This window comes from Platalea leucorodia (assembly GCF_965183815.1).
Source record: "Platalea leucorodia genome assembly, chromosome: 5".
In the NCBI taxonomy this organism is placed as follows: domain Eukaryota; kingdom Metazoa; phylum Chordata; class Aves; order Pelecaniformes; family Threskiornithidae; genus Platalea; species Platalea leucorodia.
Genome location: NC_138827.1, coordinates 1,434,509 through 1,449,139, shown reverse-complemented (window position 1 = coordinate 1,449,139; position 14,631 = coordinate 1,434,509). Strand labels below are relative to the sequence as shown.

The following is a 14,631-nucleotide window of genomic DNA, read 5'->3' as shown; positions in this document are numbered from 1 at the left end:
CCATCCACGGAGAGTCAAGCCTTTTGCACCAAGGGTGGTTGGTTACAGGGGGCGGGATGAGGACTTGCCCAAGTCCCAGGGCAAGGCAGGAGCAGCGCCGGGCCCCAACCCCACGGCGGGCAGCTGCAGAAGCACCCTGCCCACCCCAGACCAGAGCGTCCTGGGGCCAAGACAGACAGATGATTCCCTAACGCATGAGCTTGTCTGGTTTGGGAAGCGACAGTACACACATCCCTTCCCAGGCACCGTGGGGAAAATGCAGCCAAAAAAGGGAAGAAAGTCCCCCCCACCGCATGTCGAAGCAAATTATCCAACACAGAGCCCTGTGCAACCTCATGTAACTCCAGAGCTGGTCCTGCTTTGAGCAGGACAGACCGATGACCTCCAGAGCTGCCTCCCAGCCCACCACAAGGCCCATAACACCCTCAAGCCCCACGGGTCAGCAACACAAGGAGGCAGCCGGGGAGGGACTCACCTCTCGAGAAGAAGGTGCTCACCATGAAGTTGAAGGAGATGGAGGAGATGGAGAAGATGGCGAGGAAGGTGAACACCAGCGTGGGGTCGCTGTTGGTGAGCACTGCTCCCTGTTCGCTCACCTACCGAGAAAATCTGGTTACACCCAGGGCTGGCGAAGCCGGCCACGGCCGCAGGCACGTGCGGGCAGCGGAGACCTGATGTTCTCCATGGGTTAAAGACAAACTGAGAGATGGGTGAGAATGCCCAGGCCCTCCTGGACCACTCCAGAGGGAAGAAATATGGATTGACCTTGTGTCGTAGGGTCTAAGAGGCAGGGGACACCTTGCTTAGCATCCAGGCAGCCACCTCCTGCTTCTCATGGTTTGGGCACAAGCAGAGAGGAGAGCTTGAGTCCCTCCAAGGGCATGCAGGGCTGCAGGAGGGGGGTGGTCCTGCTCTGCATGGGACTGCCTGGGCCTCCCTGGTGCCTGTGGGGCTCCCACCCCTCAGCCCCCTCCTGGGGAGGTCACCCCTGCCATGAAAGGCAGCCGGGGGGGCAGCTCTGCCCACCCAGCTCTGGACAAGGCCAACTCCAGCCTCTGTTACACATGTGGAGGAGTCCTGAGACACCAGGACGGTCCAGCCCGTGGCAGAGGAGCCTTGTCATCCCTGTGCCTTGCCAGCACAGAGCTTCTGGCCTGCAGAACGGTGGCCTGGGGAAAGACACTCACCTTGACACAGAAGAGCACGGTGACGAAAAACACAGACACCAGGAGGAAGAGGAAGAACATGAGGAACCAGGCGCTCCAGTGCAACCAGTTGCTGAGGCCCATCATGTGCATGTACTCCTGCGGGGAGGTCATGCCGTCACCCAGGGCTGCACCCACGCTTCCCAGGCATGGCCAGGGGCAAGGTGGAGGCCCTGGTCAGGGTGGTGGTGGCTTTGCCCTGCAGCACTGGTGAGGGAGGTGGCAGCCCCAGGTCCCACTGAAGTGGTCCTGCGCAGCCTTCAGCATCGCGTGGTGTCCCCGGGCAGGGGCTGCCACCGCCACAGGAGAACATCTCCCCAAAGAGCCGAGCTGAACCCAAAACCACAGCAGCAGATGCCGGCGGGGCCACCACGGTCACCCGGCAGCCGGGCAGAGGGCAGAGCAACCCCATGCCCAGGAGAAGCCAAGCCCTGCACACTCAGCCCTGCTGTCGCAACCACCACAGCAGCCGAGCTCCAACCACCCCCACAACACAACTCAGACAGACGGCTTTCTACATTCAAAAGACAAAAATCTTGCTTCCCACATGCTGAACTCTTGAATCTACAAAACTGTTGAGTCCACAAGTGTTGCCCTCTCTCCAAGCCACCTTCCAGCCCAAGAGAAACACCAGCCCTTCGGTCCAGCAGCCTTGGCCGCACGGCAAGGAGAGCCAAGCCGTGTCCCGGCGGCAGGATTAGCGACATTCCTGCCTAGGGCTTGCTAATCTGCTGCCATCCCCACCTCCTGCTTGCTGGCTCCAAACCCAAGGGGCGTTTTGTTCCTAATTTAAGGCAACATCCATTGGGCAACGCCGCAGAGGGAGGGGAGCACCCAGACGTCCCACCGCTCACGTTACCTTCAGCTTCTTCTCCTTCTCGTGCACGACGGCGCGGACGATGTTGAGCGAGGTGTAGGTGAAGCTGAGCATGAGCAGCAGGGGCAGCTGGTTCTGGATGGCGAGGAGGAAGAGGTCGTTGACGTAGGCCGGGTAGGGGAAGCGCTGCACCACCACCGTGATGTTCTCCAGCAGGCTGGCGGAGCTGGCGTTGGCGTGGTACTGCATGATGGCTCTGTCCACCGCATGCTGCACCGCCAGGAAACCTTCTCGGATATAGCCTGCACGGCAAAAACGAGACGGGGAATAGAGACGGGTCTGGGTTTTGGAGGGACGGCCTCTGCGGGAGGGATTGCTTGGGAAGGAGAACAGGAAACCAAAAAAAGAGCTTGTAGGAAAAGCAAAATGAACATCGCTATCGAGACACTCCTGCAGACATGGAGGGGCTCGGGAAGGATTTAAATCACAGCAGCTTAAATCTCTCATAATCGCCAGTCAAAAGCAGCTGGCAGGAAAACTCAATTTAAACTGCAGCCGCCTTTCTGCAGGCACGGCTTTATTTTTGTAAGGAGGGAGATTCCCCATCATCATTAACCACCACCAGTGTCGCTGAGCTTGTATTTGGTCCCTTATTTTTTGTAAACCAAGAGAATACGGGATACTACGGAGGTTTGAGTGGGGAAGAATATATCCCATTACTCACACATCTGGCTTAAATTTTTGTGCATTAGAAAGCAGTGAAAGATTTTTAATTTTTATGTGGAATTTCCACCACGTGACTTGAATGGAAACTCAAATTCTGCTTACAAAGCCCCAAACGATCATTTTGAAGTTAGCTGCTTAAAATGACCTAGACAGAGAAGGAAAAGGTAAGACTATGAGACCATGAACAGTGTTTTATATTAACTAATTTACTAAGCAAACACTGTAGCGAGGGCACTGCTCTGGGCTGCTGGTCACCCCGTCCCGCGGGACGCTGGAGCCAGCAGGTATCGTCCTCGCGGGCTCGGGGTTATTTACACTGCGTGAGCAGAACCCGTTCGCCCGCTTTCTCGGCCTCTCAATCGTTTCCTTGACATCGCCATTGAACGATGGAAGGAGAAGCCCAACCGAGGGGAATACCCCTTTGCAGCCACAGAGGACGCTCCCGAAAAATCAGGTCCTAAGCCAGCCCCAGCAACGTCCCCGCTGCCTCCTGCTCCGTCCGCGGTCTGGCTTTCCTTAAAAACCTACGCTCAAACCACAGAATTGCTCTGTTTACTTTCAAAGTATTTAAGCAGCACAAGAAACACTGAGCAGTTTGGACCCTGAAATAAATTTTCCATTCAAAATATAAAAGGAAAAAAACCCCTAAATTTTAAAAAATTCATGTAAATAAAAATTATTCTTATCCAACCCCGCTCAGCAGCGGTACCCAGAGGCCAGCGGTGCCCAAGAAGTCACGGGATAAAATGTAAATAAATATTATAAATAATAAATATAATAAATATTTGAAGTATTTAAATAAAATTAAGTTAATTAAAAAATTAATTTAATTAATTTTTAAAAATTAAACTCTTATTTAAAAGCTCAGAGCCTTAACTAATCTCTGCAACGAGCCGTGTTGCTGTACAGGGAATTACACCCATCTCTTTGGCTGTGAAATAGCCCGCGGCAGAGGAGAGGCGGCCCTCACCCGGCGTCCCCCCATCGGCAAACTTGGCCTCCCGGGGCCCGGGCAGCTGGAAGAGCGGGAAGAGGTAGCTGGTGTGCCAGTCCCGGTCCAGGTTGGGGTTCAGACCCGTCTGCTCGCTCCGCGGGGCGTTCCTCGGGCTGTACTTGAAGCGCAGCTCATAGTCGACCTGGAAGGAGCGCAGGAAGGGCGTCGCGGGCGGGACGGAAAGGAGCGGCCTCTGGGCCGCGGAGGGCGGGAGGACACCGGCCCCCGCGTCCTCGTCCCCCCCGGCTCCGCTCACCTGGAGGGGCAGCGGGGCCGTGCTCTGATGGAAGCGGTGCTTGAACACGACGGCGGCCAGCACGCTGCCCGAGCGGTTGTCCGACTTGACGTACTCCTCAAAGTCCCGCTCCGAGGCAAAGCCCTGAGCTGCGGAGGGGGGAAAAGACGGAGATGCAGGCAGGGAGCACGGCAACTCAACGCGGGCTGATGCCCAGCCATCACCGAAAACATCTTTTTGGTCCAAGACACAAGGGATGAGCTCCAGCCAGAGCTGGGAAACACCGCTGCTGTCAGACACAGGGGATTCATACGGGACGCTGCTGTACCCATCACGGGGCCCGCAGATGATTCCTCCTCCTCCTCGAGAGCAGGAGTCAGCTCTCCTTTCAGAGAGAATCCTAACATCAGTTTGGAACATGAAGCGCTAAAATTTTCTGTGCAATGAGATTTCCAAAAATACTTTGTCTTGGGGAAGTGACAGCCACGTTCTTTACCTATTTTAGGGCAATATTTTTCTAGATGGAAACTGCAATAAAATGCGATCAAAAATCAAACCACAATCCTGTTGTTTTAACAAAACAAAAATAAAACCTTTGCCTTGAAGTTCTGATAAAACTGACGCATCCCTGGAATAGAGCACCATGATTTATCAGAGTAAAAATCTGTACCGATTTCGGGGGTGGAAGCGGCAGCCCCCGGCCCCTGCTCACCTCTGATGTTGATGGGTAAAGCTCTCTCCACCGCCTCGGCAATGCTCCTGACGGCGCTGCTGTTGGAGGGGACGTAAGCCAGCTCCCAGGGGTTGCCGGGGTGCCGGCGGTAGAAGAAGCCCGGCAGGTCATCCACGGACTGGGGCGGGTAGACGGTGGCGTTGGGGTGGCTGATGGAGTGCACCCGGTGCCGCAGCGCTATCAGGATGGCGGCAAAGAGCAGCGGCAGGCAGATTTCGATGACTGTCACCAAGATCTGCCGTTTCTGCAGGAAAGATAAAGAGGAAAAAAAAAATATGTAAACATTGAGGGTACATCAAAGGCAGTAACGAGGTTCAGGGCATGCAAATGCCACGTAGCAGAAGCGTTCCTGCATTTCGCAAGGTTTCACAACCTGGGTTTTTCCAGAGCCCAGGAACGACACTGCCCCAGCTCCTGCATCCTTCGGGACCTTCCACCCAAGGTGTCCCCTTCCCTAAGCACCGCTCGGTCACAAACCGCCCTCCTTTAGAGCCCTCCCCGCCACGCTGCCGGGTTTGAACGAGCTGAGCCGGCCGTTCGCCCTTTCCCTGTGCAACGGGGCTCAGCCCAGGAGCAGGCAGCGCCCGGGGCTTGCCTAAACCGCTCCCGCAGGCGACCACAGCGATGCACCTCCTGCGAAGAGGGCTCGTGCCGTGGGACCAGCCGCAGCCGGGCGAGCAGAGAACAGCTTTCACCAACCTTGCCCAGCACTCGCAGGGCTGGGAGCTAAAAATACTGTCACTAAACGAACGGCTGGGACGAGGAAGCGGCGGGGAGGTAAAGCAGAGCAAAGCTAATGCAGTCAGTGAAGTGTTTTCTGCTGGAGCTCAGCGGCTGCAGGCAGCAGGACGCGGGCCCTGCGTCCCAGCCCGGGACGGGCCCTGGCAGAGCCCCTGGCCACGGGCATCGGTGCCCTTGCGCAGCACGGAGAACATTCCCGCGAGCTCAGCCTTCACCCCAAGGCCTGCCTGCGCTGAACAGGGTGGCTCATTTATTATTTTTAACTGAGGTTCAAGCAACCGAGCAACGAACTCGAGTCCAGTAAATACACTCGGGCAGCCAAGCCAGAGCACGGCCCTCCAGCGGTTTCCCCCAGGGCTACCTCTCCTGCAGACTTCCCGCTAGCTACTAACACCCGCCACCGACCCAGGTTAATTAGCACTCAAGCCAGGTTAATTGGCATTTAAAACTCTGTTCTTCCCAGGGGAACTGGGGGCATCGCTGACCAGAGGGGCGGCGGGAGCAGCGGTGCTGCCCAGGGCCATGCGCGCCCACGTCCCTGCAGCGCAACCGCCTGATCTGGTCTACGGCAGGAGCGGGGACACGCTGCTGAGTGATGGATTCATGCTTGTAGAATCGCTGCGGAGGTCACGCTTGCTTGCAGGGAGGGAGGCAGTGAGCACCACGCTGCTCCCACTGAAGCTGCATCACCCAGCTGGGGCAGGGATGGGGGATGGCAGCAGCCAGAGCTCGGCCGGGCACGCCACATCCCGCCACGGGCAGGAGGGCACGGCTCGGCCCTGCGCCGCGGCGGCAGCCAGGCAGGGCTCGGTAGGAGAAGTGAAACCTGGACCCAGCCACCTTATTTCCTCCTGCAAAGGGAGCTGCCTTCAGCCGAGGCCAGCCCAGGTGCGAGCGCAGCACGGCACGCCAGACCTCAGTCGCTGCAGTGACCGCTAACGAGACATCCCGGGGAGCAGCTCCGGGCACAGCGACTCGCGGCTGCTCGCTTGGAGCACGCGTCCCGAGCAGAAGCAGCGGCATTAACCTCTTCCGAGGGATCTGGCTAAGACAGGCTTTACAAAACTAGGGGGGTTTCTACCCTTCCCTCCACCGGGCTGGAAAGAAGAACAACACAACGCACAAGAGGAGCACCGAGAGGTTTATTCTTGCAACTCTGCTGTCTCAGCAGTTGGGTTTTATCCGATGGCGCAGCCCCTCCCTGACATCCCTGCACACTCAGTGTTGTTAAACCATCTCCTGCCCAGCCCCACGGCCGCCGGCACAGCGGTGCCACGGCCGGGATCACAGCGGGGCGCAGCGATGGGGTGCGGTGCTGTAAAAACCACACCTGCAGACACCGGGCGCCCGTACGGGGCGAGCACGCTGCAGGCAGGGTACGGCTCAGCCCACGTCAGGGCTCCTCTCCTGCCTGCACTGACCACGTGCTGGAGGCAGCACCCCGGCCACCCCAAAAGCTCCTTCAGCTCTGCGGACACCAAGCCTTGAGCTGCGCGGGCCATGGACTTAAGCCTCCCGTCCCTCTGCAGAGTGGAAAAAGGTTTTACTTTTTAAATACAGGGAAAAAGAAAAAGCAGCAAGTGGGGCACGCTGGGGTGGGCAGAGTCTCCGGTGGGGCAGAAATGGAGCCCCGAGCGCAGACCAGCCCAGACCTCCCGGGAAGAGGGACAGTCCGCCCTGCCGCAGCCGGGATGAATCGGCTCTCAGCCGGTTTGTCAGGAGGGGCCACACGGATGTACGGCCACGCAGCCGCTCCCCGCATCGCCCCGGCTCTCAGCACCCACTGCCAAAGCCAAAAACCCCTCTCTGGGCATCCCCTGGGAGGAGCTGCCTGCTCCGACCACAGCTGGGGACGAGCCACTGCTGCAGCCGGCCCCGGCAGCGCGGCCAGGAGGCTCCAGCTCTGAGGGGGCAGGGAAAAAGGAGCCTTTCCAAAGGCCACGCTCATAAAAGCGAGTGTTGCAGATGTCTGATGGTTTTATAATGCAGCTCTGGCGGACCAGCTGCCTCCCGCTGATTTACTATCGTATTAACCCTCTCTCAGTCTCCTGGGCTGTCTCCAGAACGGTTGCCTGGCTCCCTGAACTCACAGGCTAATACACATTTACCAGCACAGGCTTTCGCTGCCGCAGAAGTCATTTAAGGTGCCGTACTCCAGAGGTGACGGGGATACTCATCCATAATCACCACCTCCGCCTGGCCAGGGCTGCCCCAGCTTTGAGCAAGCCACGTGTCCCAGCATCCACCTTCACGCCGGGGCGGTGACGGCTTGGGAGCTCTGCGCCTTCACGGGGAGCACGTTTTTTTGGGAGGAGGGGAGCAAAGACTGCAGGTTGTATTCTGGCACGGTAGATCCGAGTCAGCTCGCGGCCTCAGGAAACACGACAAGAGGTGCCCCCGCCCCAGGGCGCACAAAAGGTGCAGAGGGGATGGGGGATCGTCCTACACGTGTCTGGGGCGTACACGGGGGGATGCACAGGGCTGGCCATCCCGCGCACCCACGGAGCACGCTCCTGACTGCAAACCAGACCTGCTGCCGGTCCCTTCGGTCACATCCGAGCCCTGCTGCCTGCTCCCCGCCCTGCCCTGCCGCAAGGCCTGGCGCAGGCAGCCCCGCCAGCCCTTCCCTCTGCCTTTTGTTTATTTTTAAAGCAACGTCGTGCTGATCTACAGCGGGGTTATTGAAAGCGTAAAGCCAGGCTGCGGCAATCTCTGCTCCCTCCTCTTCCGCCGCCCTCTGCCAGGGCCGGCTCCGGGTCCCCGTGGAGTCGCAGCTTCCGCCCAGGAGCACCCGCACGCTGCCGAAAGGCGCTGCGGCAGCAGGCGAGAGCAGCAGAGCCAGGAGGCCCCGAGGCCCCCACAGCCCTCGTCATCAGCCAGCTGCCAGGCAGCGAGCTGGGCTGGGAGCAGATGCCAGGACAATGGTAGTTTCATTTTTTAAGACCCCCAAAAGCTGCTTCTGAGGGCTGGAGAAAGTAATGGAGGGGGAAAAAAAAAAAACTGAGCCCCGGTGGGTTTACAGGCATCATGCAGCAATCACCACCTCCACAGGGGGCTGTGTAACAGGGCAGCTCAAGAAACCCAGCGTGGCACAGGAGGGTGCCCGGGTCGTCCCGCCCGGCGGGAAGGGGAACCCAACGGCGCAGCGTGCACTCGAGGGGACAGGGACATCTGAGGACGCGGCCCTGCCCGTCTCTCCCCAGCACAAAAGCAGGATGACACCGCACGCCCAAACAGATGTGTTCTCCCCCAGGAAATGCCTTGGGCCCACGGGGAAGGTTTGCTGGAGAATCAAGACCCCAGGCAAGCTCCGAGGTACCCACGTTTAGTGATGACGGAGGCAGCCCCCCGAGCGCGCGGCGCCAGCCTACCTGCAGGATGTAATTCTTCCAGAGCAGCAGCCCAAACTGCCTGAGAACAACCATCCTCCCATCAGAAGGGGACCACCGCCACCACCGCCGCCGCTCCGCAGGACCCTGGAAGAGAGGAGAGAGCCGTGAACGCCGGGCGCTCGCGGACATGGGTGGCAGCAGGGCAGCACCCTGCATCCCACCTGCCAGCGACCCAGGGGCAGCTCTCTGGTTCCAGCCTGATGCGGCAACAGCCAGCTCAGCCCCAAACGGGGCAAAATAACCGTCAGGCTCCCTCTCCAAGGGTCACCCGTAAGAGCCAGAGCTCGTGGTTTCTGGAGCGACCTGTTCCCGGTCATCGGCATGACCTGAGCTGCAGGAGAGGGAGGCCGCTGTCTAGAAACCCAACCCGTGAGCACCAGCAGTGCTTCACCCAGCAGCAGGCAGGGATCAGCTTTCCCGGAGCAGCAGGTTACAGAACTGCAAACAGCGTCCCGAGGAAGGCCACCAAAGTCCTTGCAGCCCATTATGTTGGGACTGGTGAAGATTTCACGTTGTGCCTCCGCCTCCTGCAATGTGAAGGGCTGGTTTTGCAATGTTAACGGTGCGTTCCCAGCAGAAACTCTCTTTGGAGAGGCGAGGACGAGAAAAGGGCAGGGAAGCGGAAGGGAAGGTTGGCGCTTGGGGACGATACTCTTGAGGACAATACACCCGCATCCTCCCCCTCTTTCAGGAAGCATCTGCCACCCCTCCAAGTTGCTTTCGTCTCCATTTGCAGTGGTGTTTCCTGACGAAGCACTGCTGTCCCACCAGGGACACGCTTGCGGGGGTCACCCCGCAGCGCGGCACAGAGGAGGGGCAGCCCCGGCACACGCGGAGCCGCCTGCCCACGCTGCCGGACGCGGGGCAGCCTCCAGCCGAGCAGCCCCTCAGCCTCCCAGCACCGCAAACCCCCTCCTCCCGCAGCGAGGGGGCCGCCCCGGGTGACAGCAGCACCCACCAGCCCCACCACACCCTCCACGGGCGGGCAGCTGCCGGGGTCACGTCCGAGAGCCTGCGCTCCGGACCCTGGCAGCACCGAAAGCCTCTGCAGAGACAAGGACGGACACATTACCTACCAGCAACGCCCCGGGGGATGCTCAACAGCACGTTCTCCAGCCCCGGTCCGGACAGCATCAGTTCCTTGGACCCAGCCAGCACCCACCAACCTCAACAGGGAGCTCAGGGTGCCGCAGCGAGGGGAGAGGGGAGGCTGGTGACCCAACCTGCCCAACCTTTGCTCCCGGACCGGTGACTGGTAAACGCACATTGCGAGCAGAGCACCGACAGCTGGGAGCAACCGAGCTGCAGCGAGAGCAAGCTAAAAACCACGTAGGTCTGCGGACAAAACAAGAAGCATCCATCTACCTAGCCTGCCCTACGCAGCCACCTCCTTGGGCCTCCAGACGCGTCCTCCTGGCTCGGCACGCACCTCCCCATCCCCAACCCAAACCCCGGGTGCGTTCTCAGAGCAAAACACACGCCTTCTTTTTGCCACCCCATGCGCCGCAGTCAGATTTCCGCAACAGCAAGAGACGTCTGGGCTCGAGCACCCTGCTCTGGGACCCAGGAAAAAAGCAGTAGGGGTCCATTCCTGCAGCCCTGAAAAGCCCACCAGACACCCCCCGAGCAGCAAGCGGGGAAGGAACAGCACAGGGGACTTTGCAAAGGTGGCTGCTGCCAGATTTGAGCTTAAACACCTTCAGGTTCACCCCAGAGCACCGTGTCTCCAGCTGGCCTCCGCTCCACACGTGCCCTGGCAGAAACACCACCGGACCCCTATAGCAGGTCCCCCAACCCCACGTACCGCGCACGGCAGGATCCAACACACCTCCAAACAAGCCCCGCAGGGGCAGAGACCTTCCTCCCACGCTCGCTTGAAGGGAATCCAGAGCAAACCAAAGGAATCAAACTTTTTTGCTTGTTTTAAAGAGGACAAATGCGACAGGTCAGGCTGGAGAAGGCTGCTGCCCTCGCAGAGATCCCACCTCCTGCTCCCGCGTCTCTCCTGGCTGCTCACCCCGCCGCACCCTCAAACGCAAGCTGGACCCCCCCCGACCGCCCACGCAGGTCCTACGGCTGCCATCGGGGCCGGTGCCTCGCTGAGAAAATGTCAAGCAGCTCTTGGGTAACGCAAACACTACGCAAAGGCGGCAAACTTCATCATTGCCAAAAAATTTTTTCCAAGCTTTTTAGGGTCCCAAGAAAACCCGTACTGGACCTTTTGCTCGCTGGAGAATGAGAGAAGGAAGAAGCTCAGTTACAACAGGGCTACTCTTACCAGATTTAAGAGTGAAAAAGGCTTTCCAGGCTCTGGGCATCCACAGAAATGATTTCTTTCAATGCAGAAGGGAAAAATCTTTTTTGGAAGGTGCTGCCTGGCTCAGCCCCGAGACGCCCATGACCACAGGCAGTCGAGGCAGGGTCCCGTCGGCCCCCCTGCCTGCATCCCAGACCACCTTTGGCCGCGGGGGGCTGCGCACCTTGCAGGAGGACACCCTGCGACGCGCCTGCCTGGTCGGGCGGTCCCCTCCGGAGATGCTCTCCGGCCTGACCTCAGCACTACGCGCTGCGAGACAAGACCGACTTTCCCAGCAAGGGGCACAGACAAAGACCTGGGGGAAGAGCGAGACGACCACCACCAGCTTCTGGGAGAACAAACCCAGTTCCTCTCCCCCTCGCTGGAAATACCCTGCTCTCCACGCCGACCGCGGCGGGAGGAAGAGTCCCCTAAAGACGTGAGCGCGGATTCACCCTGGCCATCCCCAGGCAGGTCGGCGAGGAAGGAGACCCTGCTGCCTGCCCGCCCGCAGCCCAGGCGGGTGGAAGCCAGGCAGGTCCTCGCCGCCTGGCCGGCACCACCAGCCCCTGCCACGCTGCCGAGCGCAGCGCAGAGCCATGCCGGATAACGCGGTGTCCGTGCCAGCTGCCAGCCTGGACCGGAGCTCTCCTGCCGGTGGATTTAGATGAGGACAGGCTGAGGATCGGCAGGGATCAAGGCCACAGCATCCCACCTCCTGACCCACTTCCATGCCACCTCGCCGCCGTCTCAGCGGAAAGGGCCGGGCGAGCCGAGCAAAGGCCACGTGCTCCCGGGAGCTGGCAGTTATTTTAGAGCACTCGCCGCATTTCTGCTCTTCTGATGTCCCGTTCCCATAGAAACAAGGCCTGGAAATGGCAGACATTGCCTTTTTTTTTTTTTTTTTATAAAATCGGCGTTTCTCCCCACCGACTTGCAGAGGCACCGTGCCATCCCTAGAAGATGAGCTGCAGACCCTGCTGGGCGCCTCCGTCTCCGTGGCCAGGCCAAGGGCCGTGCAGTGCCCGGGGTGGTGGCATCACATCCCTGGCAAGGGCTGTCGGTACCCGGGTGCTTTGCACGCTGCCGCCAGAGCGGGAAACGCCTCTCTGCTCCCCACAGCGCCCGTGCTGGAAATTAAAAGCACGAGCACCTGTGGTGGGGGGAAGGATTTTTTTTTTTGATCAGCATTTCAGGAAGAGTAAGCGATTTCTGATGCCGGTGCGTCTGGGAAGCCCCATCTCCCGAGGCCGGGTCCTGCACAAAGCAACTGGGGCCGGTGGCCGCCAGACCAGCCATGGGTGTCTGGAGGCGTGCAGCCCTCGCTGCCGTTTTTAATTCCCCCTCTTGCTGTTCACAGAGATGCAAGAGTCATGACACAGACAGACCATAAAAAAAATCCACCTACCGCAGCGTGAGAGGTTGTGCAAACAGAGCAATAAAACTTTGTAGGAGGCTGCAAGCCCAGCGGGGCGCAAGGGGCTGCTGAGCCCGCGCCGGCACCGAGCACGCGGGCCCCAGCAGCCTCGCGGCCCTCTGCAAAACCAGGGCTCCCCCGGGTCCCCTACGGACCTGGTTTTTCCCCAGATGGGAAATTCAGGCCCCAAAACATAGAAGTAAACACAAACAGTGCTGGTTCAGCGTTTGCAGAACCGGGTTTTGTGCCGGGCCGCTGCCCTGGCGTGAGGCAAGGAGGGGGCCGGTGGGCGCGGGGAGCCAGGCAGGCTCCTGGGCCACCGAGCCGTGTCCACAGCAAGCCCCAGCACTCGGGCAGCCGCGGGAAGAAGCTGCTGCATCAGAGCTGGTCGTACCCTTCGCTTCAAAAACACCGTCACTGGTTTGTCCGGAGAGTTTGCAGTTGCACGGAAAGAGCCAAACTCTGCGGATTCAGTGGCCTCATCGATTTGGCAAAGGAACAGGGCCTGGAGCCCAACGGGGGAGCTCCTCGTGACCCCTCCTGCAAACCACCCCCCGCCTCCCGGGACACGCAGCGAGCCCGCGGCAAGCAACGCCGGGGCGAGCTCCCTTCCCCCGGGGGCTACCCGCGCTCGGGCCCTGCTCGCCGCGGGCCACGAGCAGATGCAGCAGCAGGCTGCGAAGCGGCGGCTTCACACGCCCGAAGCCCGGAGACCCAGGCCGCGGCTCCGTGTGCTGTCAGAAGCCGCGGGTACCGGCGGCGCCTGCCGGGCCAGGAGCCCCGGGGTGCAGCCGGCCGCCGGCGGGCGCTGGCTCGGTCGCCGGCAGCCCCCAGGAGCCGGTGTCCCAGCCCCGGGGCGACGGGGAGGGGGACCCGGGCACCGCCGCACCAGCCGCGGCCGCCGGCGGGGCCGGGCAGGGGCGCGGCGCTGCCTGCGAGGGAGCGGGGCCCCGGCCCCCCCCCGCCCCGGCCCCCGCGCCCCGCGCCCGGGCACGGCCAGGGCTGCGCTCGCCCCGGCACCTCGCCGGCCCCGCGCAGGCGGCGCCCACCGGGACCGGGCCGGAGCGCGGAGGCGCCCGCAGCGGGCGGAGCCGGGCGAAGGGCCCCGGAGGCTGCCGCAGCCCCGGGCGGGGCCGACCGGCGGCGGAGAGGCCGCTGCCCCGCGCCCCCAGCCCGCCGCGCCGGCGCCCCCCGGCCCCCCGGTACCGCCCGCCCCCCGGCCCGCAGTCGGCACTCACCGGGCCGGGCGCTCACCGGGCCGGGCGGCGGCGGCTGCGGCTGCGGCTCCGGCTCCGGCTGCGGCAGCGGCTCCGTCCCGCGGCCCCGCCCGCCCCCGCCGCCGGGACCCGCCCCGCGCACGCGCCGCACCGGAGGGCGGGGCCAGGGCGCGCGGAGAGGGAGCGTGCGTCATCGCGCGTGTGGGAGAGCGCGAGCGTGCGTGTGTGTGAGCGTGAGCGTGTGTGAGTGTGTGAGTGTGAGTGAGTGTGAGTGTGAGTGTGTGTGAGCGTGAGCGTGTGTGAGTGTGTGAGTGTGAGTGAGTGTGAGTGTGAGTGAGTGTGAGTGTGAGCGTGTGTGAGAGTGTGTGTCTGGGTGTGAGTGTGAGTGTGTGTGAGTAGGGGGTGTGCGTGTGTGAGTGTGAGTGAGAGTGTGTGGGGGGGGTGTGAGTGTGAGTGGGGGGGTGAGTGTGAGCGTGTGTGAGAGTGTGTGAGCGTGAGTGTGTGTGTCTGGGTGTGAGTGGGGGGTGTGTGTATGAGGGGGGGTGTGAGTGGGGGGGTGTGAGTGGGGGTGTGAGTGTGTGTGAGTGAGTGTGTGAGTGTGGGTGTGAGTGTGAGTGAGTGTGAGTGTGTGAGTGCGGGGAGTGTGAGTGTGAGTGTGAGTGGGGGGTGTGTGAGTGTGAGTGAGAGTGTGAGTGGGGGGGGGTGTGTGAGTGTGAGTGAGAGTGTGGGGGGGTGAGTGTGTGAGTGTGAGTGAGAGTGGGGGTGTGTGTGAGTGAGTGTGTGTCTGTGTGTGAGTGTGAGCGTGTGTGTGGGGGCAGTCACTGTGAGTGAGGGTGTGTGTGAGTGAGGGTGTATGTG

At 61.0% G+C, this 14,631-nt stretch overlaps 1 protein-coding gene across 3 annotated transcripts in view; it reads right to left on the bottom strand.

Annotated features, from left to right (window-relative positions):
* The window catches only part of ABCA3 (ATP binding cassette subfamily A member 3), a 32,024-nt gene extending 18,162 nt beyond the window's left edge, over positions 1-13,862 (bottom strand). The window contains exons 1-8 of one of the 3 annotated variants that reach the window (XM_082313472.1): positions 13,795-13,862; positions 8,823-8,927; positions 4,690-4,954; positions 3,999-4,126; positions 3,719-3,884; positions 2,065-2,324; positions 1,188-1,304; positions 476-596 (exon numbers count right to left, since the gene is read on the bottom strand). In XM_082313472.1, coding sequence (XP_082169598.1) covers positions 476-596; positions 1,188-1,304; positions 2,065-2,324; positions 3,719-3,884; positions 3,999-4,126; positions 4,690-4,954; positions 8,823-8,876 — 1,111 coding nt within the window. In that variant the 5' untranslated portion in view covers positions 8,877-8,927; positions 13,795-13,862. Of the gene's footprint in view, positions 1-475; positions 597-1,187; positions 1,305-2,064; positions 2,325-3,718; positions 3,885-3,998; positions 4,127-4,689; positions 4,955-8,822; positions 9,193-13,794 lie in introns of those variants that run through there. The other 2 variants (XM_082313473.1, XM_082313471.1) reach the window with 2 other exon arrangements.
* Positions 13,863-14,631: the final 769 nt, after the last annotated feature.